The sequence below is a fragment of the Trachypithecus francoisi genome, unplaced genomic scaffold, assembly GCF_009764315.1.
Source record: "Trachypithecus francoisi isolate TF-2019V2 unplaced genomic scaffold, Tfra_2.0 Lachesis_group3, whole genome shotgun sequence".
Lineage (NCBI taxonomy): Eukaryota > Metazoa > Chordata > Mammalia > Primates > Cercopithecidae > Trachypithecus > Trachypithecus francoisi.
In genome coordinates this window covers 115,747,478-115,774,676 of record NW_022681468.1, presented here as the reverse complement: position 1 = coordinate 115,774,676, position 27,199 = coordinate 115,747,478, and the positions used below count along the sequence as shown (strand labels likewise).

The 27,199-nt window shown below is 38.0% G+C and overlaps 1 protein-coding gene across 2 annotated transcripts in view; it reads left to right on the top strand.

The window, feature by feature from the left end:
- The window catches only part of REC114 (REC114 meiotic recombination protein), a 137,212-nt gene that overhangs the window by 31,836 nt on the left and 78,177 nt on the right, over positions 1-27,199 (top strand). For both annotated transcript variants that reach the window (XM_033189456.1, XM_033189453.1), the window contains exon 2: positions 15,259-15,348. In XM_033189456.1, the coding sequence (XP_033045347.1) occupies positions 15,259-15,348 (90 nt within the window). The remainder of the gene's footprint in view (positions 1-15,258; positions 15,349-27,199) is intronic.

The window sequence follows — 27,199 nt, the reverse complement described above, 5'->3', positions numbered from 1 at the left end:
CAATCAATAGAAAAAGAGGGAATCCTCCCTAACTCTTTTTATGAGGCCAACATCATCCTGATACCAAAGGCTGGCAGAGACACACACACACACACAAGAGAATTTTAGACCAATATCCCTGATGAACATCGATGCAAAAATCCTCAATAAAATACTGGCAAACCGGATTCAGCAGCACATCAAAAAGCTTATCCACCATGATCAAGTGGGCTTCATCCCTGGGATGCAAGGCTGGTTCAAATTCGCAAATCAATAAACGTAATCCAGCATATAAACAGAACCAAAGACAAGAACCACATAATTATCTCAATAGATGCAGAAAAGGCTTTTGACAAAATTCAACAGCCCTTTATGCTAAAAACGCTCAATAAATTTGGTATTAATGGAACGTACCTCAAAATAATAAGAGCTATTTATGACAAACCCACAGCTAATATCATACTGAATGGGCAAAAACTGGAAAAATTCCCTTTGAAAACTGGCACAAGACAGGGATGCCCTCTCTCACCACTCCTATTCAACATAGTGTTGGAAGTTCTGGCTAGGGCAATCAGGCAAGAGAAAGAAATCAAGGGTATCCAGTTAGGAAAAGAAGAAGTCAAATTGTCCCTGTTTGCAGATGACATGATTGTATATTTAGAAAACCCCATCATCTCAGCCCAAAATCTCCTTAAGCTGATAAGCAACTTCAGCAAAGTCTCAGGATACAAAATTAATGTGCAAAAATCACAAGCATTCTTATACACCGTAACAGACAAGCAGAGAGCCAAATCAGGAATGAACTTCCATTCACAATTGCTTCAAAGAGAATAAAATACCTAGGAATCCAGCTTACAAGGGATGTAAAGGACCTCTTCAAGGAGAACTACAAACCACTGCTCAGTGAAATAAAAGAGGACACAAACAAATGGAAGAACATACCATGCTCATGGATAGGAAGAATCAATATCGTGAAAATGGCCATACTGCCCAAGGTGATTTATAGATTCAGTGCCATCCCCATCAAGCTACCAATGAGTTTCTTCACAGAATTGGAAAAAACTGCTTTAAAGTTCATATGGAACCAAAAAAGAGCCCGCATTGCCAAGACAATCCTAAGTCAAAAGGACAAAGCTGGAGGCGTCACGCTACCTGACTTCAAACTATACTACAAGGCTACAGTAACCAAAACAGCATGGTACTGGTACCACAACAGAGATATAGACCAATGGAACAGAACAGAGTCCTCAGAAATAATACCACACATCTACAGCCATCTGATCTTTGACAAACCTGAGAGAAACAAGAAATGGGGAAAGGATCCCTATTTAATAAATGGTGCTGGGAAAATTGGCTAGCCATAAGTAGAAAGCTGAAACTGGATCCTTTCCTTACCCCTTATACGAAAATTAATTCAAGATGGATTAGAGACTTAAATGTTAGACCTAATACCATAAAAACCCTAGAAGAAAATCTAGGTAGTACCATTCAGGACATAGGCATGGGCAAGGACTTCATGTCTAAAACACCAAAAGCAACGGCAGCAAAAGCAAAAATTGACACATGGGATCTAATTAAACTAAAGAGCTTTTGCACAGCTGAAGAAACTACCATCAGAGTGAACAGGCAACCTACAGAATGGGAAAAATTTTTGCAACCTACTCATCTGACAAAGGGCTAATATCCAGAATCTACAAAGAACTCAAACAAATATACAAGAAAAAAACAAACAACCCCCAAAAAAGTGGGCAAAGGATATGAACAGACATTTCTCAAAAGAAGACATCCATACAGCCAACAGACACATAAAAAATGCTCATCATCACTCGCCATCAGAGAAATGCAAATCAAAACTACAATGAGATACCATCTCACCCAGTTAGAATGGCAATCATTAAGAAGTCAGGAAACAACAGGTGTTGGAGAGGATGTGGAGAAATAGGAACACTTTTACACTGTTGGTGGGATTGTAAACTAGTTCAACCATTATGGAAAACAGTATGGCGATTCCTCAAGGATCTAGAACTAGATGTACCATATGACCCAGCCATCCCACTACTGGGTATATACCCAAAGGATTATAAATTACTCTACTACAAAGACACATGCACACATATGTTTATTGCGGCACTATTCACAATAGCAAAGACTTGGAATCAACCCAAATGTCCATCTGTGACAGACTGGATTAAGAAAATGTGGCACATATACACCATGGAATACTATGCAGCCATAAAAAAGGATGAGTTTGCATCCTTTGTAGGGACATGGATGCAGCTGGAAACCATCATTCTTAGCAAACTATCACAAGAAGAGAAAACCAAACACCGCATGTTCTCACTCATAGGTGGGAACTGAACAATGAGATCACTTGGACTCGGGAAGGGGAACATCACACACTGGGGCCTATCATGGGGAGGGGGGAGAGGAGGGATTGCATTGGGAGTTATACATGATATAAAAGTCATGCACATGTACCCTAGAACTTAAGTATAATAAAAAAAAAAAAAAAAAAAAAAAAAAAAAAAAAAAAAAAAAAGAACTGCAGCATTGTCTTTGCCTCAGGGCTCCTTGCTTAGTACCTCCTTTCTCCTGTAGGGGGAAAACATCCTACAAGCTCTTTTTATGTGGACCCTGAGACTTCAATCCACCCTTCTGCCTCTCTTAGATGATGATTTTTTTTTTTTTTTTTTTGAGACGGAGTCTCGCCCTGTTGCCCAGGCTGGAGTGCAGTGGCGCGATCTCAGCTCACTGCAAGCTCCGCCTGGGTTCACGCCATTCTCCTGCCTCAGCCTCCTGAGTAGCTGGGACTACAGGCACCCACCACCACACCCAGCTAATTTTTTTGTATTTTTAGTAGAGACAGGGTTTCACCATGTTAGCCAGGATGGTCTCGATATTCTGACTTCGTGATCTGCCCGCCTTGGCCTCCCAGTGTTGGGATTACAGGCGTGAGCCACTGCGCCTGGCCTTTTTTTTTTTTTTTGAGATGGAGTCTCACTGTGTTGCCCAGTCTGGAGTACAGTGGTGCAATCTCGGCTCACTGCAACCTCTGCCTCCCGGGTTCAAGAGATTCTCCTGCCTCAGCCTCCTGAGTAGCTGGGATTACAGGCACCTACCACCATGCCCGGTTAATTTTTGTATTTTTAATAGGGACAGGGTTTCACCATCTTGTCCAGACTGGTCTCGAACTTCTGACCTCATGTGATCTGCCTGCTTCAGCCTCCCAAAGTGCTAGGCTTACAGGTGTGAACCACTGTCCCCTGCAGGATGCTGGTCTTAATAATTGGTTAAGGAAAGGTAATTGGCATTTGGATTGGAATTGGAAAGAGAAGACTTCAGGGATGCAATGAAGCTACCACTTTTTCTTGAACCCGTTGGAAGTTCTTAAATTGGATATTTTCTAACTATACGAGCACACTATACAGACCCTTTGGATGAGGGATTGCAACGAACATCTGAAAAATCATAAGCCTGGAATTCTCCCCCAGATATCTGGTTAACTTTCATACCTTTGATCTTTGCTCAAGTCTCACCTTCTCAGGTGTCTACCCTAACCTCTCTATTTATATTGTAACATCTGTGTCCTGTCTTTGCACTCTGATTCCACTTACCCTGCTCTCTTTCTTCCCTAGCTCTTAGCATTATCTCATATACTATTTTTTTTTATTTACTACGTTCAGTGATGTGCCTACAACATTTGATACCTAGAATGAATATTTTTTAACATCTTCTTCTGCTGAATGATGAAATTATTTTCAGAAATAATCATTAAGTTAAATGAAAAGTGCTATGCAGTGAACATTTTCTCTTACTGAGTTTTGTTATAATTATTATGCCAAATAAATAAATACAGTATAAGGCAGGAAAAAAATCCACAACTATTTAGCCCATTGTTTTTATTTTATTTTATGTTACGTTATTTTATGTTATTTTATTTTGAGACAGAGTCTTGCTCTGTCACCCAGGCTGGAGTGCAGTGGTGCAATCTCAGCTCATTGCAACCTCCGCCTCCTGGGTTCAAGCGATTCTCCTTGCCTCAGCCTCCCAAGTAGCTGGGATTACAGGTGCATGCCACCATGTCTGCCTAATTTTTGCATTTTTTTAGTAGAGACGGGGTTTCACCGTGTTGGTCAGGCTGGTCTCAATCTCCTGACCTTGCGATCCGCCCACCTCGGCCTCCCAAAGTGCTGGGATTACAAGTGTGAGCCACCGTGCCCGGCAACCAATTGTTTTTATATCTAGTTAATTGTTTGAACTTGGATTCTGCAGTTACAGACTGATGTTTTATGTAATTGTTCATTAACTAATAAGCGAAGTTTTTAAAAGTAAAACTAAGCATTTCTGGCTGGGCACAGTGGCTCATGCCTGTAATCCCAGCACTTTGGGAGTCTGAGGTGGGTGGATCATGAGGTCAGGAGTTTGAGACCAGCCTGGCCAACGCGGTGAATCCCCATCTCTACCAAAAATACAAAAACTTAGCCAGGTGTGGTGGGTGGTATGCACCTGTAATCCCAGCTACTCAGGAGGCTGAGGCAGGAGAATCACTTGAACCTGGGAGGCAGAGGTTGCAGTGAGCCGAGATGGTGCCACTGCACTCCAGCCTGGGCAACAGAGCAGGACTCCCTCTGGGGCAAGGGGAAAAAAAAAAAAAACCCTAAGCATTTCCAAAAGGTACAATTTATGCAACTATTAATAAAATTGCTGATATGTTTTATCCCCCTTAATGTTCTTTAGTTTCAAAACACTTAATTTGAAGAGAATAAATTTCAATGTTAAAGATATTGTTCAAATTTAATAAAATATTTTTAGTGTGAACTAAAATTTGCACTTATTAAATTACATCTTGCTATTTACGCTGTATTTCATTGTTTTAAATTTTAGACACAAATACCAAAAGGTCCCATAAAATGACGGAATTGGAGTGCCTCAAGTTGTTTCTTGGTCTTAACAATCACTGTGCTATCTTTGTTTTATTTTGAATCTATCATTTAAATGCACAAGAATGTAGTACCACAGGGATGGAAAAGTCAACTGCATCCTAAGAAAGGGTTGGAAATAAGAACTTCATATTAAGCAGCCTTCAGGTTTAACAAAGCATGGTGCACTACTTTTTTTTTTTTTTTTTTTTGAGACAGAGTCTCGCACTGTCGCCCAAGCTGGAGTGCAGTGGCATGATCTCAGCTCACTGCAAGCTCCGCCTTCCGGGTTCACGCCATTCTGCCTCAGCCTCCCAGGTAGCTGGGACTACAGGTGCCCGCCACCGCGCCTGGCTAATTTTTTGTATTTTAGTAGAGACGGGGTTTCACCGTGTTAGCCAGGATGGTCTTGATCTCCTTGATCCACCCGCCTCAGCCTCCCAAAGTGCTGGGATTACAGGCGTGAGCCACCACGCCCGGCCTGGTGCACTACTTTTGAAACAAATGTATGTGCCTAAGTTTGCATGGATGGGGGTTAGCTGTAACTGGGAGTTTCCCCAACGAACTTATATGTAGACAACAATTGAAGAATAAAAAATCTGATAATTTGAAGCTTACATATATATTATTTAAACTCAGCAGTAACTGCAGTAATTATTTGGAACTTAGACCAACAAAATGTTTTTTTCAGGAAGGAGTATTTTTATCACTGACATTGATCAGAATTACTGGCGCATGGTGGTAATAAACTGATTTTAGTCAGCTTTTTAATTGTTTATACATTCTCTATAGACCAAGCATTCCTTTATTGCCAGCACTTGCGGTGTAATGCTCCCAGCATCCCATCCTTGGTGTGTCACTAATTATATTTGTTGTTTATTGTCTGTACCCTTGCTCTGCGTCACCACTTCACGCTTGCTCCATTAGGATGAGGATCTGTGTTTTGTTCAGTGATAGTGCAATCATATATTTTTTGAATGAAGAAATGAATGCAGCTCAAGTTCAGAGACTTTCTATGTCTTTTTCCTTCTCCAGATTATAAGAGGGATCAGTACATAGTGGATACTGTGCTACTGTTGACTCACTGACTTAAATGCTTGGCATATAATCTTTTTGGACTCATGAATTTCTTGAAAATTTTGGAATTTTGATTGAGATTGCATAGATCAACTTGGAGAATTAGCATCTGTACTAATATCTTACTGCTGCTGTAACAAGCTATAAACTTAGTAGCTTAAAGTAACGCAAACATTAGCTTATAGTTCTAGAGGTCAGAAATTTGAAATGGGTTTATTGAGCTAAAATCAAGGTGTCAGGAGGACTGTATTCCTTCTGGAGATTCAAGAATCCTTTTATTTTTCCTGGCCTTCTCTAACACATAGAGGTTGCCTATATTCCTTAGTTTGTTACCCACCTTCCATCCTCAATGCCAGCAGTCACATTTCCTTCTGACTCTTTCTGCCTCCCTCTTTCCCTTGTAAGGATGCTTCTGAGTACAATAGGTCCACCTGGATAATTCAGGGCTATCTCCCCAGCTCAAGATCTTTTAACTTAATCACATATACAAAATCCCTTTGCTATGTAAGATAACATATTACAGGTTCCAGGTATTAGGACATAGACATCTTTAGGGGTACCATTATTCTGCCTATTACAGCATTTTAGTAATATTAAATCTTCCTATCTGTGAACAAAATGTTTCTCTCCATATATTTAAGTGTTCTTAAATTTCTCTCAGTTTTCAATATGCTGGTCTTCTTTTGTCATATTTATCCCTTACAATTTTTGATGTTGTAAATTTTGATGCTTTTAAAATTTCAGGTTCTAGTTCTTCATTACTGTGTGTAAATACAATTCATTTTTATTGATTGATCTTCTATTCTGTAACCTTTCTAAAATTCACTATTAGTTCTAGTAAAATAAATTGGATTTTCTACATAGATGATCATGTTGTCTGTGAATAAAGACAGTTTTACGTCTTTCCAATATGGATGCTTTTTCATTCTTTTTCCTGTCTAATTACAGTGGTAAAAACTTCCGGTAACAGTGTTGAATAGAAGTGGTGAGAGTGGACATCTTGTCTTATTTCTTATCTTAGAGAGAAAGCTTTCAGTATGAAGTTAACTGTAGGGTTTTTTTTTTTTTAGAGATGCCCTTTATCAGCTTGAGGAAGTTACTTCTATTCCTGGTTTGCTGAGTTTTAAAATCAGGAATAGATGCTGGATTTTGTCAAATGTTTTTTCTATGTTCTCTCATATTGAGGTGATCATATGGTTTTTCTTTTTTAATATGTTAATATGGTGAATTACTTTGAATTCACAATATTTCTGATTTCCCTTTTAATTTCTTATTTACCCATGGGTTATTTATAAGTGTGTTAGTTTCAGAATATTTGGGGGATTTTTTTCAGAGACCTTTCTGTTATTGATTTCTAATTTAATTCATCTGTGCTCAGGTAACATTCTCTTAAATCAACCAGAACTTGTTCTGTGGCTCAGAATATAGTCTTTGTGAATGCTCTGTGTATACTTGAGAAGAATGTGTTTTGTGTTGGTGTTAGATGGAGTGTTCAATAAATGTTGATCAATCATATTGGTTGACAGTTGTTCAAGTCTACTATATACTTGCTGATTTGCTGTGTGCTTTTTCTATCAGTTATTGAGAGAGGGGTATTAAAATCTGGCTGTAATTGTGAACTTGTCTATTTCCCCTTATAGTTCTATCACTGCTTTATGTATTTTTAAGCTCTCTATTGGAGGCATACATGTTTGAGATGATTATCTTTCTTGATTAATTGACCCTTTTATTATTTGAAATGACCTTCTTTATAACCTTTTGATATTCCTGTTTAATATTAATAAAACCACTCCAGCTTTTATTTTTTATTTTATTATTTTTTTTTTAGTGAAAGAGCCTCACTGTGTTACCCAGGCCTCTGGGTGCAGAGTGCAGTGGTGCAATCATAGCTTACAGTAGCCTCGAACTCTTGAGCTCAAGTGATCCTTCTGCCTCAGCCTCCCAAGCAGCTGGGACTACGGGCATGTACTGCCATGCCTGGCTAATTTTTAAATTTTCTGTAGAGATCGAGTCTTGCCATGTTGCCCAGGCTGGTCTCAAATTCCTGGCCTTAAGCAAGCCTCAGACTCTTAAAGTGCTGAGATTGTAGGAGTGAGCGCTGTGCCTGGCCTCACTCCAACTTTCTTCTGACTAGCATTAGCTTGATATATATTTTTTCTGTCCCTTTGTTTTTAACCTGTTTGTTTTTATATTTAAAGTGCATTTCTTTTTTTTTTTTTTTTTTTTTTTTTTTTTTGAGACGGAGTCTTGCTCTGCCGCCCAGGCTGGAGTGCAGTGGCCGGATCTCAGCTCACTGCAAGCTCCGCCTCCCGGGTTCACGCCATTCTCCTGTCTCAGCCTCCCGAGTAGCTGGGACTACAGGCGCCCGCCTCGTCGCCCGGCTAGTTTTTTGTATTTTTTAGTAGAGACAGGGTTTCACCGTATTAGCCAGGATGGTCTCGATCTCCTGACCTCGTGATCCGCCCGTCTCGGCCTCCCAAAGTGCTGGGATTACAGGCTTGAGCCACCGCGCCCGGCCTAAAAGTGCATTTCTTGTATGCAGCATATAGCTTGTTTTGTCTTTTTGTCCAATCTGACAACCTCTGCCTTTGAGGTGTTTACATTTAAATGTACTATCTACATTTAGTGTGATTATTGATAGGGTTGGGTTTAAGTCTGTTATCTTGCTATTTGTTTTATAATTTTCCCATCTGTTCTTTGTTCCCTTTTAATTTTGGTCCTGCCTTCGTTTGGATTAATCGAATATTGTTTATCAATATAATCCAATTTATCAGTTATCTTTTAAAGATATTTAGATAAAATGTTTACATATTTACCCATGTAATTACTATTTCCAGCACTCTTCATTCTTTTGTGGAGATCTTAGTTTTTATCTGGTATCATTTTCCTTCTTCCTGAAGGACTTTCTTTCACATTTCTTTCAGTGCGGATCTGCTGGTGATGAATTCTTTCTGAAGACATCTGTATTTCCTTTGAAAATTTTGCATGTTAATATGGTGCCTTCATTTAAAAGTTCATATTTACTTAACCATCCAACAAAATATTGGGTGCATATTATGTGCCAGGTACTATCCTAGGCATTTGAATATAACAGTGTCCAAAATGGGAAAAAAAGTCTCTGTCTTCATGGAGCTTAATTTCAGCTCAGGGAAGACTGGTAACAAGTAAATATAACAAAATGGTAAGAGCTATGGATAAACATAAAGCTGGAGAAGGGAATAGGAGTAGTGTGGTTTAGGTAACATGGGGGAGTTTTCAGTTGGATGGTTAGGAAAAGTCTTACGTGAAAATATGGTATTTAAGCCAAGATTTGAAGATGAAGGAGTGAGTCATGTGGATATCTAGAAGAAGAGAATTTCAGATAGAACAGAAATTGTAAAAGCCCTGAGGTTTATAATAGTAAGTGTGCCTAGTAGGTTCAAGGAGCAGGAAGGAGACCAGTGTGGTTGATCAGAGTACACAGTGGGTGGGTGCTAGAGGACAAGAGCAGAGAGGCAATGGAGGCCTAGACCATGGGGTGTGTTGCAGGAGCTTCTGAATGAGATAGGGAGCTATTGCACGGCTGTAAGCTGAAAATGACATTATCTGACTTATGTTTTTAAAGGATCACTCTGGCTGCTGTATTGAGAGTAAACTCTGTATTGGAGAAGGGAAGCAAGAACAGAAATGGAAAAGCCAGTTAGGAGATTATTATAACAATCCAACTAGAGAGAATGATGTTTTAGACAAGACCTGTAAGAAGTGGTTGAATTATGAACATTTTGAAGATAGACATGAAGGATTTGCTGATGGATTGGATATGGGTGTGAGAAAAGGAGTCAAGAATGATTCCATGGTTTAGCCAAAGAAATGGAAGGAAAGAATTAATTTCTTCAGTGTTGCATATAGAAACCTGAAAAAGAAAAAAAATCATTTTCTGAGGTGAAAATATTGTGGTGTCAAATGGCTGCAACAGCCTAGCACAGGGTAGGTACTTTGTAATTAATGAATGAGAAGGTTAGGAGTTCAAGTTAATGACTGGTAATTTTGAGATGACTATTAAACCTTTACATGGAGATGTTGATTGGGTGATTAAATGTAGCAATTTGGAGGGTAAGAGAGTAGTCTAAACTGGGGCTCTTCTGGAAGTTGTTGGCCACCATTTGAAAAAAATAAAATAATTTGGGAAAAATTGAAATATTTATAATGAGTGTTTCTATCCAACAAGACACATATGTAAGAATGTTCATAATAGTATTATTTGTAGTGAACCTAAACTGGAAAAAATACCCATCAGCAAAAAACAAACAAACGAAAAAAAGAAATGGTATCGTCATAGAATGTATTCAAGAATAATGAAAATGAATACACATGCAACATCATTGATGAAGCCAAATGTCAAATAGTTCTTTATGATTCCACTCATATAATTAAAACTAAAGTATAGTATTAGAAGTCAGGATGGGAGATTATTTTAAGGGAAAAAGGAGCAGATAGTGATTTTTTTTTACATTCTTTAATTTTTTAAAATTATACTTTAAGTTCTAGGGTACATGTGCACAACATGCAGGTTTGTTACATATGTATACATGTGCCATGTTTGTGTGCTGCACCCATTAACTCGTTATTTACATTAGGTATATCTCCTAATGCTATCCCTCCCCCCTTCCCCCCCCATAACAGGCCCTGGTGTGTGATGTTCCCCTTCATGTGTCCAAGTGTTCTCATTGTTCAATTCCCACCTATGAGTGAGAACATGTGGTGTTTGGTTTTCTTGTCCTTGTAATTGTTTGCTGAGAATGATGATTTCCAGCTTCATCCATGTACCTACAAGGACATGAACTTATCCTTTTTTATGGCTGCATAGTATTCCATGATGTATATGTACCACATTTTCTTAATCCAGTCTATCACTGATGGACATCTGGGTTGGTTCCAAGTCTTTACTATTGTGAACAGTGCCGCAATAAACATACATGTCCATGTGTCTTTGTAGCAGCATGATTTATAATCCTTTGGGTATATACCCAGTAATGGGATGGCTGGGTCAAATGGTATTTCTAGTTCTAGATCCTTGAGGAATCACCACACTGTCTTCCACAATGTTTGAACTAGTTTACAGTCCCACCAACAGTGTAAAAGTGTTGCTATTTCTCCACATCCTCTCCAGCACCTGTTGTTTCCTGACTTTTTAATGATCGCCATTCTAACTGGTGTGAGATGGTATCTCATTGTGGTTTTGATTTACATTTCTCTGATGGCTGGTGACAATGAGCATTTTTTCATGTGTCTGTTGGGTGCATAAATGTCTTCTTTTGAGAAGTGTCTGTTCATATCCTTTGCCCACTTTTTGATGGGGTTTTTTGTTTTTTCTTGTAAATTTGTTTGAGTTCTTTGTAGATTCTGGATATTAGCCCTTTGTCAGATGAGTAGATTGCAAAAATTTTCTCCCATTCTGTAGGTTGCCTGTTCACTCTGATGGTAGTTTCTTTTGCCGTGCAGCAGCTCTTTAGTTTAATTAGATCCCATTTGTCAATTTTGGCTTTTGTTACCATTGCTTCTGGTGTTTTAGATATGAAGTCTTTGCCCATGCCTATGTCCTGAATGGTGTTGCCTAGGTTTTCTTCTAGGATTTTTATGATTTTAGGCCTAACATTTAAGTCTCTAATCCATCTTGAATTAATTTTTGTGTAAGGTGCAAGGAAGGGATCCAGTTTCAGCTTTCTACATATGGCTAGCCAGTTTTCTCAGCACCATTTATTAAATAGGGAATCCTTTCCCCATTTCTTGTTTTTGTCAGGTTTGTCAAAGATCACATGGTTGTAGATGTGTGATATTATTTCCGAGGGCTCTGTTCTGTTCCATAGGTCTATATCTCTGTTTTGGTACCAGTACCATGCTGTTTTGGTTACTGTAGCCTTGTAGTATAGTTTGAAGTCAGGTAGCATGATGCCTCCAGCTTTGTTCTTTTGGCTTAGGATTGTCTTGGCAATGCAGGCTCTTTTTTGGTTCCATATGAACTTTAAAGTAGTTTTTTCCAATTCTGTGAAGAAAGTCATTGGTAGCTTGATGGGGATGGCATTGAATCTATAAATTACCTTGGGCAGTATGGCCATTTTCACAATATTGAGTCTTCCTATCCATGAGCATGGAATGTTCGTCCATTTGTTTGTGTCCTCTTTTATTTCACTGAGGTTTGTAGTTCTCCTTGAAGAGTTCCTTCACATCCTTTGTAAGTTGGATTCCTAGTCATTTTATTCTCTTTGAAGCAATTGTGAATGGGAGTTCACTCATGATTTGGCTCTCTGTTTGTCTGTTATTGGTGTATAAGAATGCTTGTGAGTTTTGCACATTGATTTTGTATCCTGAGAGTTTGCTGAAGTTGCTTATCAGCTTAAGGAGATTTTGGGCTGAGACAATGGGGTTTTCTAGATATACAATCATGTCATCTGCAAACAGGGACAATTTGACTTCCTCTTTTCCTAATTGAATACCCTTTCTTTCTTTCTCCTGCCTGATTGCCCTGGCCAGAAGTTCCAACACTGTGTTGAACAGAAGTGGTGAGAGAGGGCATCCCTGTCTTGTGCCACGTTCAAAGGGAATGCTTCCTGTTTTTGCCCATTCAGGATGATATTGGCTGTGGGTCTATCATAAATAGCTCTTATTATTTTGAGATACGTCCCATCAATACCAAATTTATTGAGAGTTTTTAGCATGAAGGGCTGTTGAATTTTGTCAAAGGCCTTTTCTGCATCTATTGAGATAATCATGTGGTGTTTGTCTTTGGTTCTGTTTATATGCTGGGTTATGTTTATTGATTTGCATATGTTGAACCAGCCTTGCATCCCGGGGATGAAGCCCACTTGATCATGGTGAATAAGCTTTTTGATGTGCTGCTGGATTCAGTTTGCCAGTATTTTATTGAGGATTTTTGCATCGATGTTCATCAGGGATATTGGTCTAAAATTCTCTTGTGTGTGTGTGTGTGTCTCTGCCAGCCTTTGGTATCAGGATGATGTTGGCCTCATAAAACGAGTTAGGGAGGATTTCCTCTTTTTCTATTGATTGGAATCATTTCAGAAGGAATGGTACCAGCTCCTCCTTGTACCTCTGGTAGAATGTGGCTGTGAATTGGTCTGGTCCTGGGCTTTTTTTGGTTGGTAGGCTATTAAGTATTGCCTCAATTTCAGAGCCTGTTATTGGTCTATCCAGGGATTCACCTTCTTCCTGGTTTAGTCTCAGGAAGGTGTATATGTCCAGGAATTTATCCATTTCTTCTAGGTTTTCTAGTTGATTTGCGTAGAGGTGTTTATAGTATTCTCTGATGGTAGTTTGTATTTCTGTGGGGTCAGTGGTGATATCCCCTTTATCATTTTTTATTGTATCTGTTTGATTCTTCTCTCTTTTCTTCTTTAGTAGTCTTGCTAGAGGTCTGCAGATAGTGAGTTTTAAGACAGCAAACACTAGAGGACCTACTGGAAATCTGGTAATATTCTATTTCTTCACTTGGGTGATGTGTTTGCTTTGTCATCATTCATTGAGCTGTACACTTATATTTTGGATGCTCTTTGTTATATATGCTACATTTCTTAAAACATTAAACTATCATGTTAACACATTGCCTTCCAAATAATTCCTTGACCAGACTCTAGTTGTGAAAGCTGTACTTGACTCCTAGCTATGCTTCTGGTTCTAACTAGTCATAAAACACACAGGATAATTCATTTAAACTGTGATAGGAAGAGCGTTGTACCACTGACCAAGTTCCAAATACTGGGAAAGTGGGAGAATTACAACCACTGAAGGAATTAGTGCAGGTCTGTCGTATCCCCTTTGACATCTAAAATGTTATTGACTTTTTTTAAGTTTGGAATTTAAAATGAATTAGAGAAAACACAGTAGGAAATCTTGGATTTAAATATAGCATTAAAACTCCAAACCCCACATATGAAACTATAAGAGCATTATTTCTCAGTACAATGCAGTAACCTCATAAAAACATATATAAGTTGAATTAGGTGTGTGCTAATTATTTTGAACTTTGGGCATTAAGATGAGTCTATAATTTATCTTATTGTTTATATAAGGATGGTTTACCTTATGATGTTTATTAAGGATATGAAAGCTACTTGTATAGTGTAGTCACTTAAGATCCAGATCCCACTCTAATGTATCTATCAGTCATGTCCTCCCTGACATTTTGATTTAATTGCTTCGGTTCCTCACTACATCTCAATAGGTTGGAACTATAGATCAAATCTAACAAGATAGAATATCATGGGGCTAATCCAAGGTTTTATGTTTAGGTTCAGGATAAATAAAGGGAAATATGATTTACCAACATAGGTAATGAAGTGTCAGGAGGTTATGTGGATTTAAGATCAAACTCTTCAGTGGTACTATCCCCTCAAAGGGTTAATGTGATTATAGGCAACACTATTGCAAGTAATGGGAGATAATTAGACTACACCAAGAGGATTACGGTAAGTTTATGGCACCATATTTTAAGAGTGACACTGACAAACTAGAGCTCATCCAAAGGAAAGCACCAGATGTTTAAGGGGTTATGAAAAATGAATGGCCAGGTGTGATGGCTTACGCCTGTAATCCCAGCACTTGGGGAGACTGAGGCGGGCAGACAGGAGTTTGAGACCAGCATGACCAACATGGTGAAACCCCATCTCCACTAAAAATACAAAAATTAACCAGGCATGGTGCACATTGCCTGTAATCCCAGCTACTCTGGAGCCTGAGGCAGGAGAATCGCTGGAACACACAATCAAAGGTTGCTGTGAGCCGAGATCGCGCCATTGCACTCCAGCCTGGGCAACAGGAGCGAACCTCTGTCTCCAAAAAAAAAAAAGAAAAGGAAAAGAAAAAGAAAAATGGATTACATGGCTGAAGAAATTGGACTGTGAAGTCTTACAGCAGCTCTGTAAGACACTATCTTCATTTTACAGAAATAATACTGAGGCTCAGAGAGAATAAATGATTCATTAAAATATAACTAAATAGTGGTTGGCTCAGGACCCACAACAACTCATGATTCTTAATCTGATATCCTTTCTGTTTCAAAATATTGGCTTTTAATTTTATTTTTTAAAAGTCTGGCTGTTAGCCTATATATGTGGAGAAACTTGAAGTTGTAAGAGAAGGATTACAGATTAAATGAATGGAAAAGGAAAGAATGCTCAGGGTAGAAAGATCAATGTGAGAAAATAGTTTGGTTATCAGTATTATAAGTTTATCAGTTATTATAGAAATGTATTATATTTTACATATTTTTCTCTTTCTCTTTTTCAAGGTTTTTGACTCCAATGAAGAATCTGGGTATCTTGTTCTCACCATAGTTATATCAGGTCATTTCTTCATTTTCCAAGGACAGACACTACTGGTAGGTTTATGCGTAATAGTTTAACATGGAAATATATCTTTGTCTTCTTAGCTTTACATGAATTTTTGTATCCTCAAGCTTCTTCAGTCTCACTGAAATTCATCAAGGTCAACACATTAAGCATTTATCAAATGTGCCATAACGGTGGGAAATACAGAAACATACTGAATATTGCCTGCCCTAAAGGGGTTTAGGATTTTGTTAGGAGTCAGAGTGGATCAAAAGATTGAAATTAACCAGTATGATAAAGGATTCTGTAGTAAGGGAGATTGAGTTAAGATAGGCTAGGTTAACAGAGACAAGTACGGAGGGTTTTCCAGATAGGGAAAACAGCATATGCAGAGGGATAGATTTGCAGAAATAAAGAAAACAAAAAAGTGTTATTATTAATTGATAAGAGTCCTCCATAAAACTCTAATTTTATAATGATGCATGTGTTCTTTATTCTTAATATATGTACACTTTAGGAAATTTTAGAATGAAGAAATATGTAAAGAAAATAAGAATCAACTTGGCTGAAAGTTTAGGTTTTATTTGGTACATAGAAACCAATGAAAGAAAAAAAAAATTAGTAACTTCCAAACAAATAAATTGTACAAGAAAGGAACATATAATGGAAAGTTATTATGTCATTTAGCTGTGAATGATGTCTACATTGACTTAAATTCATACAACAAATATTTATTGAATATCTACATGGGCATAATTAATTTAACAAATATTTATTGAATAATTAGTATATGCTAGGCATTTTAGGGGATGCTAGGGATATAGCAGTGAACAGTGAAGACAGAAATCCATTTCATTATGGGATATCATCATTCTAGTGAGGGAAAACCAGCAATAAGCAAATAGGTCAAATACATTTAAAAGACATTAATTTTTTTGGATCGCTTACATATTCTGTCATAATATGGTAGGAGCTCACATGTGTATGTTGTGATGATTCATCTTTCTGCTTAAATATAGCCTTCTCATTGAATATGAGATGACCTGCAAAGTCATCTTTGTGTTCCTTGTGACTTAAAACTGCGGTATGAGTTGTACTATTTTGCTTTATCTGCTACTGTCAGGGTCTGCATCAGGTGCAGGAGATAAGGTTTCTTCAGCTGCTAATGAGTACTACAAATGGTAGACTTGAGGGATACCTAGTGCACAGCTAGTTCTCCCTGTCAATATCATGGATCTTTGCTGAATGGTGACATTAAAGCAGTTTGGCTTCCACAGGCATAAGAGACCACCCCATACTGTGTCTCTGCTCCATCTTTTTGCCCCAGTGGTAACTATTGTGAACAAATGGATAGAAATGTCTTTGTATCATACATAGAATGATTTTTGCACTGTAGTCACAAAACCAAGTTTGTCAAATTCTAAGATATCCATTACTGAGGAATATAAGGATAACTCTGCAATTTGGTGCATGTTGCGTATACAGTCATGTGTCTTATTACCACATATCAGTCAAGAGAGGATCACAGCTATGATAGTGATCCCATTAGATTATAAGGGGGCTGAAAAATTCCTGTCACCTGTGACATCTTGGTGATACTGGCCCTTGTAGGCATAGGTAATGTGCATGTTTGTGTCTTAGTTTTTAACAAAAAGTTTTTAAAATACAATTTTAACAATGTAATAATAGAAAAAATATTGTGTATGTTTTAAGTTATTGTAAAACAGTCCAAATGATTTTTTAAAAATTTTAAAGTTTATAAAGTACAAATGTTACAGTAAGCTAAGGTTAATTTATGATTGAAGAAAGATACTTTTTAAATAAATTTATTTATAAAAATAGTCATTAAGGAAATGCAAATTAAAACCAACATGAGATAACACTACATACTTTTTAGGATAATTGAGTGTACAGTGTTTATAAAGTCTACAGTAGTGTACAGTAATGTCCTAGACCATCACATTCACTCACCACTCACTCACTGACTCACCCAGAGCAATTTTCACCTTTCAAGCTCTATTCATGGTAAGTGCCCTATATATGTGTAATTTTTACTGTACCTTCTCTATGCTTAGATATACACTTATTTAGCATTGTGTTAGTGTTACAGTTGCCTACAGTGTTCAGTACAGTAACATGTTGTACAGGTTTGTAGCCTGGGAGCAATAGGCTATCCCACATGGCCTAGGTATGTAGTAGGCTGTACCATCGAGGTTTGCATAAGTTTACTCTATGATAGTCACACAATGACAAGATCACCTAATGACACATTTCTTAGAATGTTAAGTGACATATGACTATACATATTAAACTTAAATACTGTAATATTTTTTAAAATCTTTTAAAAAATTTTTAAAAATCACTTTTATTGAGGTATAATTTACATAAAATTCACTGTCTTTAAGTGTTCAATTTGACGTGTTTAATGTATATAGTCATGTAACCATCACCACAATCGTGATACAGAACATTTCAATTAACCCAGTTTCCTTGTGCCTCTTTGCAGTGAGCTTCTCTGCCCACCTTCAGCACCTAGAAACCACTGATCTGCTTTCTATCACTCTAGTTTTGCGTTTTTTAATAATTTTTATTTATATATATTTTGACAGATAAAATTGTATATATTCACTGTGTGCAACATTATTTTGAAGTATATATACATTGTAAAATGACTAAATCTAGCTAATTAACATACGCATTACCTCACTGTAGTTTTGCCTTTTCTAGAATTCATGTAATGGAATCATACGATATGTAGTCTTTTCAGTCAGGCTTCTTCCATTCAGTGTAATTTGAGATTCATCTCTGTTGTTCCATGTTATCTGTAGTTGATGCCTTTTCATTAATGAAGAGTATTCCATTGCATAGCTAAACCTATTTTGCTTATCCATTCAGCTTTTGATAGACATTGGAGTTGTTTTCATTTTTTCAGCTGTTATGAATAACACTACTGAATATTTGTATGCGAGCCTTTGGGCATGTTTTCATTTTTCATTGTTAAATGTCCAAGAGAAGAACCTCTGAGTCATATGGCATGTCTGTGTTTAACTTTTTTTTTTTTTTTTTTTTTTTTTTTTGAGACGGAGTCTCGCCCTGTTGCCCAGGCTGGAGTGCAGTGGCCAGATCTCAGCTCACTGCAAGCTCCGCCTCCCGGGTTCTCGCCATTCTCCTGCCTCAGCCTCCCGAGTAGCTGGGACTACAGGCACCCGCCACCTCGCCCGGCTAGTTTTTTGTATTGTTAGTAGAGACGGGGTTTCACCGTGTTAGCCAGGATGGTCTTGATCTCCTGACCTCGTGATCCGCCCATCTCAGCCTCCCAAAGTGCTGGGATTACAGGCTTGAGCCACCACGCCTGGCCATCTGTGTTTAACTTTATGGGAAACTGCAAAACTGTTTTCTCAAGTTGCATTCTCATAATGTATGAGGGTTCCACATGTTCCACATCCTCACCAACACTTGTTATTGTCAGTCTTTTTAATTTTAACTATCCTAATAAGTGTGTAGTATTATCTCATGGTGGTTTTAATTTGCATTTCTTTAGTGACTAATACTGTTGATCATCTTTTCATGTATTTGCCATTTGTATGTCTCATTGGTGAAGTGTCTGTTCATGTCTTTTAACCATTTTTGAGTTGTTTGCCTTCTTATATTTGAATTAAGAATTCTTACTCTGGTTACAGCTCTTTTATCAGAAAGGTGTTTTTCAAATATTTCTACCAGTTTATAGCTTGTTTTTTCATTTCTTAGTGTCTTTTGAAGAGCAGAAGTTAAAAATTTTGAAGTGCAATTTTTTTTCTCTTATGGTTTATCCTTTTCATATACTACTTAGGAAATTTTTACCTATGCCAAGATTGCAAAGTCGTTTTTTTTTTTGAGTCAGAATCTTGCTCTGTTACCTAGGCTGGAGAACAGTGGTGTGATCACAGCTCACTGCAGCCTTGAACTCCCAGGCTCAAGTAGTCCTCCCATCTCAGCCTTCTGAGTAGCTGGGACTGTAGGCACACACCACCATGCCTGGCTAATTTGTTACAGTTTTTGTAGAGACAGGATCTCAGTATGTTGCCTAGGCTGTTCTCAAACTTCTGGACTCAGGCAATTTTTTCACCTCAGCTTCCCAAAGTGTTGGGATTATAGGCATGAGCCACTGTGCCTGGCTGCAAAGATTTTTAAAAATGTTTTCTTCTAGAAGTTTTATGGTTTCAGCTCTTATATTCAGGCCTCTAGTTTATTATGAACTTTTTTAGTATTTAATATTAATATTTTTTATTTTTATTTCATATAGTGGTCCTTCTTTCCCACAATTAAAGCAATGTGGTATTGATAAAAATTACTGTATTATGGAATGTAATCATGGATCTTAGGCAATTTACTTCTGGAACCATTGAATTAATTTTAATATATGGCGAAAGTTAAGAAATTGGGTTTATTGGCCGGACGCAGTGGCTCATGCCTGTAATCCCAGCACTTTGTGAGGCTAAGGTGGGTGGATCACCTGAAGTCAGGAGTTCGAGACCAGCTTGGCCAACATGGTGAAACCTCATGTCTACTAAAAATATAAAAACTAGCCTGGTGTGGTGGTGGGTGCCTGTAATCCCAGCTACTCAGGAGGCTAAGGGAGGAGAATTGCTTGAACCCAGGAGACGGAGTTTGCAGTGAGCCGACATGGTGCCACTGCACTCCAGCCTCGGTGACAGAGTCTCAAAAAGAAAAAAGAATTTGGGTTTATTTTTTGCACGTGGATAGCAATTATTTTAGTACCATTAATTGAAAAGACTAGCTTTCCCTCATTGAATTACCTGGGTATCATTGTTGAAAATTAGTTTGCTAAGTATATGTTAGTCTATTTCTGGACCCTTTTCTGTTCTGTTGATCTAAATGTCTATCCTTACTCCAATAACACACTGTCTTTACTTCTGCTTTGTTATAATTTTTGAAATCAGGTAGTTTAATTCTTCTTCCAACTGTGTTCGTTTTCAAAGTTGTTTTGACTATTATAGGTCATTTGCATTTCCATATAAATTTTAGAATGACGTTTCCTACAAAAAAGCTTACTGGGATTTTGATGGGACTGATTTGAATCTATAAATCAATTTGAGAAAAATTGACTTCTTTTACCATCTTCTAACTAATGCGCATATTTAAAACTCTCCATTTATTGATATATTTGATTTCTCTCATCAATGTTTTGTAGTTTTCACAATACAGGTCTTACACATACTTTGCTAAATTTATCCACAAGTATTTCATATTTTTTATGTTCTTGTAGGTAGGATTTTAAAATTTCAATATCTAATAGTTTGTTGCCGATGTATAGAAACATAATTGATTTTTAAATATTGACCTTGTATCCTGTGATCTTGCTAAACTTATTTATTAGTTCTGTAGATTTTTTTCTAAATTCTTTAGGGTTTTCTACATAGATGGTCTGTGTTCCATAAGTAAAGATGTTTTACATTCTTCCTTTCAATCTGTATATTCTCCCTGCCTGCCTCACCTGCTTCCCACAGATTGTGCTGGCTAGGATGTCCTTTTCAGTGTTGAATAGCAATGGTGAGAGTTGATGTCCTTGCCTTGTTTCCCCATCTTAGGGGGAAAGCATTTAATCTTTTCACCATTAAATATAATGTTAGCTGTAGGTTTTTTTGTAGATCCAATTCATGAAACCAAGGAAGTTCCCTTCTATTCCTAGTTTGCTAAAGGACTTGTTTTTTCCCTTTGAGCTTCTGGTATATATCTATTTTAAAATAAAAAGTATATATATATAAATATACATATAATTAAGATGTACAATGTGATGTTTTGATATACATTGTAAAATGATGACTGTAGTCAAGCTAATATATCATTACCTCAGAATTACCATTTTATATGTGTATGGTGAGAATACTTAAGATCTATTCTAGCAGATTTCAAATATATAGTATAGTGCTATTATCTATACTTATGCTATACATTCGATCTCTAGAATTTATTCATCCAATATAACTGAAGCTTCGTACCCTTTGACCAACATCTCCTCATTTCCTCCACCTTCCCTGGCTCACCGCTAGTAACCACTATTCTATTCTCTGCTTCTATGAATTTTACTATTTTAGATCTCATATATAAGTGAGATCATGCAATACTTTTTTGTGTCTGGCTTATTTCACTTAGCATAATGTATTCCAGGTTCATCTATGTTGTTGAAAATGGTAGGATGCCTTCTTTTTTAAGGCTGAATAATATTTGTGTGTGTATATGTGCATATATACATAACAATTTTTTATCCACTTATCCACTGATGGACACTTAGGTTATTTCTGTATCCTGACTATTGTTAATAATGCTGCAGTGAATGTGGAGTGCAGATACCTCTTCAAAATACTAATTTCATTTCCTTTAGAATATATACCCAGAAGTGCGATTGCTGGATCATATGGTAATTCTATGTATAATTTTTTTAGGAAACTCCATACTATTTCCCAAAGTAGCTATACCAATTTACGTCACCAACAACATTGTACAAGGATTCTTTTTTCTCCATATCTTCACCAATACTTCTTATCTTCTGTCTCTTTATTAATAGCCATCCTAAGAAGTATGAGGGGATAGTGTCATTTTGGTATTAATTTGCATTTCCCTGATGATTAGTAATGTTGAACACTTTTTCTTATACCTGTTGGCCATTTATATGTCATCTGTGGAAAATGCTTATTCAGGTCCTTTGCTAATTTTTTTGTTTTTATTTTTTTGAAATGGAGTTCACTCTTGTCGCCCAGGTTGAATAATAAATAAATTATTTAAATAAATTTATTATTTAAAATAAATTTTAAATTTTATAATAAAATTTTTCAATTCTTACTGAATCAACCTTTATTGTAGAAGTATTTGATTTTTAAAATTATGTACATATGTAAATGTGATAAAAGTATGAATACATATTTAAAATATATTTTGTCCCCTACATTAAAGAATAATTTTCATCAGTTCATGACATTTATTCATAATCTTTCTTGGCCTCCACAAAAACCAACACATAAAAGAGCAAACACTTTTGGATTATAACACATTTATAACACATGTAATTTTGTGTTGGCATTATATTTACACACCCTCTCCTCGCATACTAATCTGGGTCATGATACATTTTTAGAACTTTTTTTTTTAGAACTCACTCTGTTGCCCAGGCTGGGATGCAGTGGTGTGATCTCAGCTCACTGCAACCTCCACCTCCTGGGTTCAAGTGATTCTCCTGCCTCAGTCTTCTGAGTAGCTGGGATTACAGGCGCCCACCACCATGCCCAACTAATTTTTGTATTTTTAGTAAAGATGGGGTTTCACCATGTTGGCCAGGCTGGTCTCGAACTCCTGACTTCAGGTGATCCACCCACCTCGGCCTCCCAAAGTGCTGGGATTACAGGTGTGAGCCACCACTCCTGGCCGTAGAACTTTTTTCATAAAATGTAGAGACAGGACAGCCATGGAAAGTTTTAGCCATTTCTGTCTTAGTACAATGATTCAATCACTAGCATGGATCTAAATACCATATATTTATATTTTCAAAGTTGTATGGAAGCTGCATCCACAAAACCCCTCCAAAAAATAGTAACAGCCTAGTAACAGCTTCATGTGTGTGATATGTTTATGTAAAACTCAAAACAGGTCAACAAGGTTTTGGGCTTTCTGCTTGGTCCTGGGAAGTTATTTAAACTTAATTTCCCTTAACCATCATAGGTCTCTGATTGCCACTCCCTGTGAGGTCCATGGGAACTGAATGATTCAGATTAAACTGCATGCATGATGTCTAGTAATACTATAGATTTCCATCTTGCTTGTTCATATAGCACCTGCATTCAACTGGGGACGTCACTGCCAGAGGGCTCCATGGAGACCTACTACTAGACTATTCTATTGTTATTTATGTCAAAGGGTTAGTATAGCAAGAAGGCTGAGATATCTTGACCCTATCCTCAGTTTACCTTGGACTTGGGCTCAACTGACTTTCCCTTGCTAGTCTTGGCAGTTAGAATAGATTCTCCCTTGGCCATTTTGGGCTTTAAATTTTTTTTTTTTTTCTAATTGTGGTTAATACATGCAACATAAAATTTACCGTCTTAACCCCCCCACCTTTTTTTTTTGAGACGGGGTCTTACTCTGTCACCCAGGCTAGAGTGCAGTGGCACGATCTTGGCTCACCGCAACCTCTGCCTCCCGGGTTCAAGCGATTCTCCTGCCTCAGCCTCCTGAGTAGCTGGGATTACAGCCGCACACCACCACGCCAGGCTAATTTTTGTATTTTTAGTAGAGACAGGGTTTCACCATGTTAGTCAGGCTGGTCTCGAACTCCTGACCTTGTGATCCTCCCATCTTGGCCTCCCAAAATGCTGGGATTACAGGCATGAGCCACTATGCCTGGCCTATCTTAACCATTTTTAAGTGTACATGTCAGTGACATTAACTACATTCATATCATTGTGCTACCATCAGCACCATCCGTCTCCAGAACTTTTCATCTTGCAAAACAAAAACTACCCATTAAACAACTGTCCATTCTTTTTCCCCCAAGCCCTTGGTAACCATCATTCTACTTTCTGTTTCAATGAATTTGACTATTGTAGATACCTCATATAATGGTGATATAGCTTGGTTGTTTGTCCCCTCCAAATCTTGTGTTGAAGTGTAATCCCCAGTGTTGGCGATGGGGCCTGTAGGAGGTGTATCCCTCATGAATGGCTTGGTGCTGTCCTCATGATAATAAGTGAGTTCTTGCTCTGAGTTGATGCAAGATCTGGTTGTTTAAAAGAGTGTGACACTTCCCCTTCTCTTGTTCCTGTTCTTGCCATGTGACACCCCTTTTTCCGCTTTGCCTTCTGCCATAACTGGAAGCTTCCTAAGGCCTCACCAGAAGCTGAGTAGATGGTGGTACCATGCTTTCTATATGGCCTGCAGAATTGTGAAAGAACCTCTTTTCTTCATAAATTGCCCAGCCTCAGGTATTCCTTTATAGCAATGCAGAAACAGCCTAATACAAGAGGAGTCATACAGTATTTGTCTTTTTGGACTGTTTCACTTAGCATAATGTTATCAAGATTGCTCCATGCTATAGCATATCATAGATTATTTCCTTTTTAAGGTGAGTATTATTCTACTTTAGGTATATACCACATTTTGTTTACTGATTTATCTGCAAATGAACATTGGGTTGTTAATACCTTTTGCCTATTGTGAATAATGCTGCTATGAACACAAGTGTACAAATATCCCTTTGAAACCCTGCTTTCAATTAATTAGTATGTGTACTCATAAGTAGAATTGCTGGATTTTATGGTAATTCTATTTTTGATTTTTTTGAGGAACCACTGTACTCATTTCCACAGGGACTGTACCATTTTACATTCCTAGCAATAGTGCATAATGGTTCCAGTTTCTCCACATCCATGCCAATGCTTATTATTTTCTGCTTTTTAAACTAGTATTGATCTTAGCAGGTGTAAGGTGGTATCTCCTTATGGTTTTGATTTACGTTTCTCTAATGATTAGTGAGGTTGAGCATCTTTTATGTATTTGTTGTCCATTTTGTGTCTTGTTTAGAGAATGTCTATTTAGTTTTCTTTTTCAAAAATTTAACAATTTATTTTCTTTGAGTACTTCTGGTCAGGCTTTGGCAGGGCTCTCTGGATTCCTCTGGTCCTTTTTTGAGCTGCTGCTGCTGCTGCAACTTTTAAAGCCTGTTTTTGCTTCTTCAGCTTTTGAGTGTCTTGGAACATCCGGAACGCACAGAGCCTTCTCAGTCAGGACTTGGCAATGGGCTCCATCAAAAAGGTGTCCTCAATCCCCAGTGTGTCTTCTCAGAGACATCATATTGGTCTAAAAAAGGTTTTTGAGCATTTTTTCCCTCTAGACAGTGCTCATCACCAAATAGTATTTGTGAGCTTTGTTCTTTCAGTGTTTCTGCATGTGTTCTTCATAACTGTGGGCTTTGGTCAAGGAAATAATTTGAGCCTTCAGGAAGTTGGTGTCCTTAGGGTTTGCCACGACTTTGTTCATCAGATGTTCTTGCTTGATATTTAGCTTCTCCTTTTGGTTGGTCATTTCCAAAGACAAGAATCTTTTCACTGTATCATTGCCCTTCTCAATTCCAGGGATGGTCTGGTGGTCTTTGAGCAGCATGGAAAGGGGTGAGTCATGGTCCTGTCTAGGCCAGACTGGTTTCTGGATGGCATATCTGCTGCAGCCTGGAGGAGGAGACTGCAGGCCCCTTCAGTTGGAAGGAAGCCTGGCATTCCCTCAGCCCGGCAGCCCAGAGATTGGGGTCTGGGTCACTGCCTGGGTCCAAATAGAACTTGGCACTCTCTATGTGGCTCTCAGCATGGTGACTTCTGACTCCCACCAACTCCCCTGGGGCCTACTCCACAGCCTCCAGCCCCTTCACTGTAGGACCTGGATTACATAGGCCTCTTCAATTTTCTGATTAGGGTTTTGTTGTTGTTGTGCTGTGGAATTGAGTGTTGTTTTTTAAAATAATTCCACTTTACACATACATGCGCACACATCCCCCACCTAGTGAATGTAGCTTTTAAAAACATTTTTGGCCAGATCTCATGTGATCTTCTCCACTCTTGTTTCTTCTTTCAGCTTGGATTAGGTGTAGGATAAGCACTGTGAGCCCTTTTTAGGTTGGGGACTAGGAAGTGTGGCTTTTCTTAGAGCACAGAGCTCTGTGCCATCCTGTGCCCTCTCCCCAGTCACCCTTAAATATCAAGTTGCTCCTGCCACCTGCTTCTTTGCTGCCTGCTCAGTCCTCCTTGGCTTCTTCTGTCCTGGAACTGGAGCTTCTGATTATTAGCAGGAGGTACACTTATCCTTCAGCGGGCTGCCATCTTTTCCTAGATCTCAAATTCACTCTTTAAAAAAGTGGAATTCATAACTCCTTTGGGGATATTTCTCAAATTTAAAAACACATTCTCTTACATATCATTGTAAACCTCTAAAGATCTACCTTTTGTCAGCATCTTCCTTCTCAATCCAGAAGTTGCAGAAGCTGAAGTTTCAAGCCAGGTTCAAAATATATCCAAATGGGAGAAGTCATTTCCCAACACTTTAGCCTCTATTTCCAGCCATTCCTTTTTATCTCAGTTGGTTTAGTCTAGCATGAGTGTCTTTACCTAAATATAATTATGCCTGCAACACAGAATGGTTTTGAGACAATTTTAATTCTATTTGTCTGACAAACATGGGTCATTCTAGAAATGATGGAGTTCATCAATTTTTGTTTTTAGTTTCCTTTTTATTTTTCACACCCAGCCCAAATGTATTTCCAAAAGGAATTATCTTTCTGTTTACCAGTGAAAATGCTATATTCCTATTTAAGTGAACTCTGAAACCTTTAAACCTTTAAACACTAATTTTAACCCAATTAATTTTCAAAAATGTCCAAATCAGTCTTAACTACAGAATATTCTAAAAGGAAAAATTTAGCATAAACTTTTACAGTCAAGTTATTCACCATTAAACTCTTTATTTAATGTTTATTTTGAGATGGAGTCTCGCTCTGTCTCCAGTGCAGTGGCGCAATCTCTGCTCACTGCAACCTTTGCCTCCCAGGTTCAAGCAATTCTCCTGCCTCAGCCTCCTGAGTAGCTGAGACTACAGGCGCACGCCACTACACCCAGCTAATTTTTGTATTTTCAGTAGAAACGGGGTTTCACTGTTTTGGCCAGGATAGTCTTGATCTCCTGACCTCCTGATCTGCCTGCTTCAGCCTCCCAAAGTTCTGGCATTACAGGTGTGAGCCCCCACACCCAGCCAACTCTTTAAATCAGAACCTGTCTATTCTTCGGCCACTGATACGGTTTGGATCTGAGTCCTACCCAAACCTCATGTTCAGTTGTAATCCTCAATGTTGTAGGTGAGGCCTAGTGG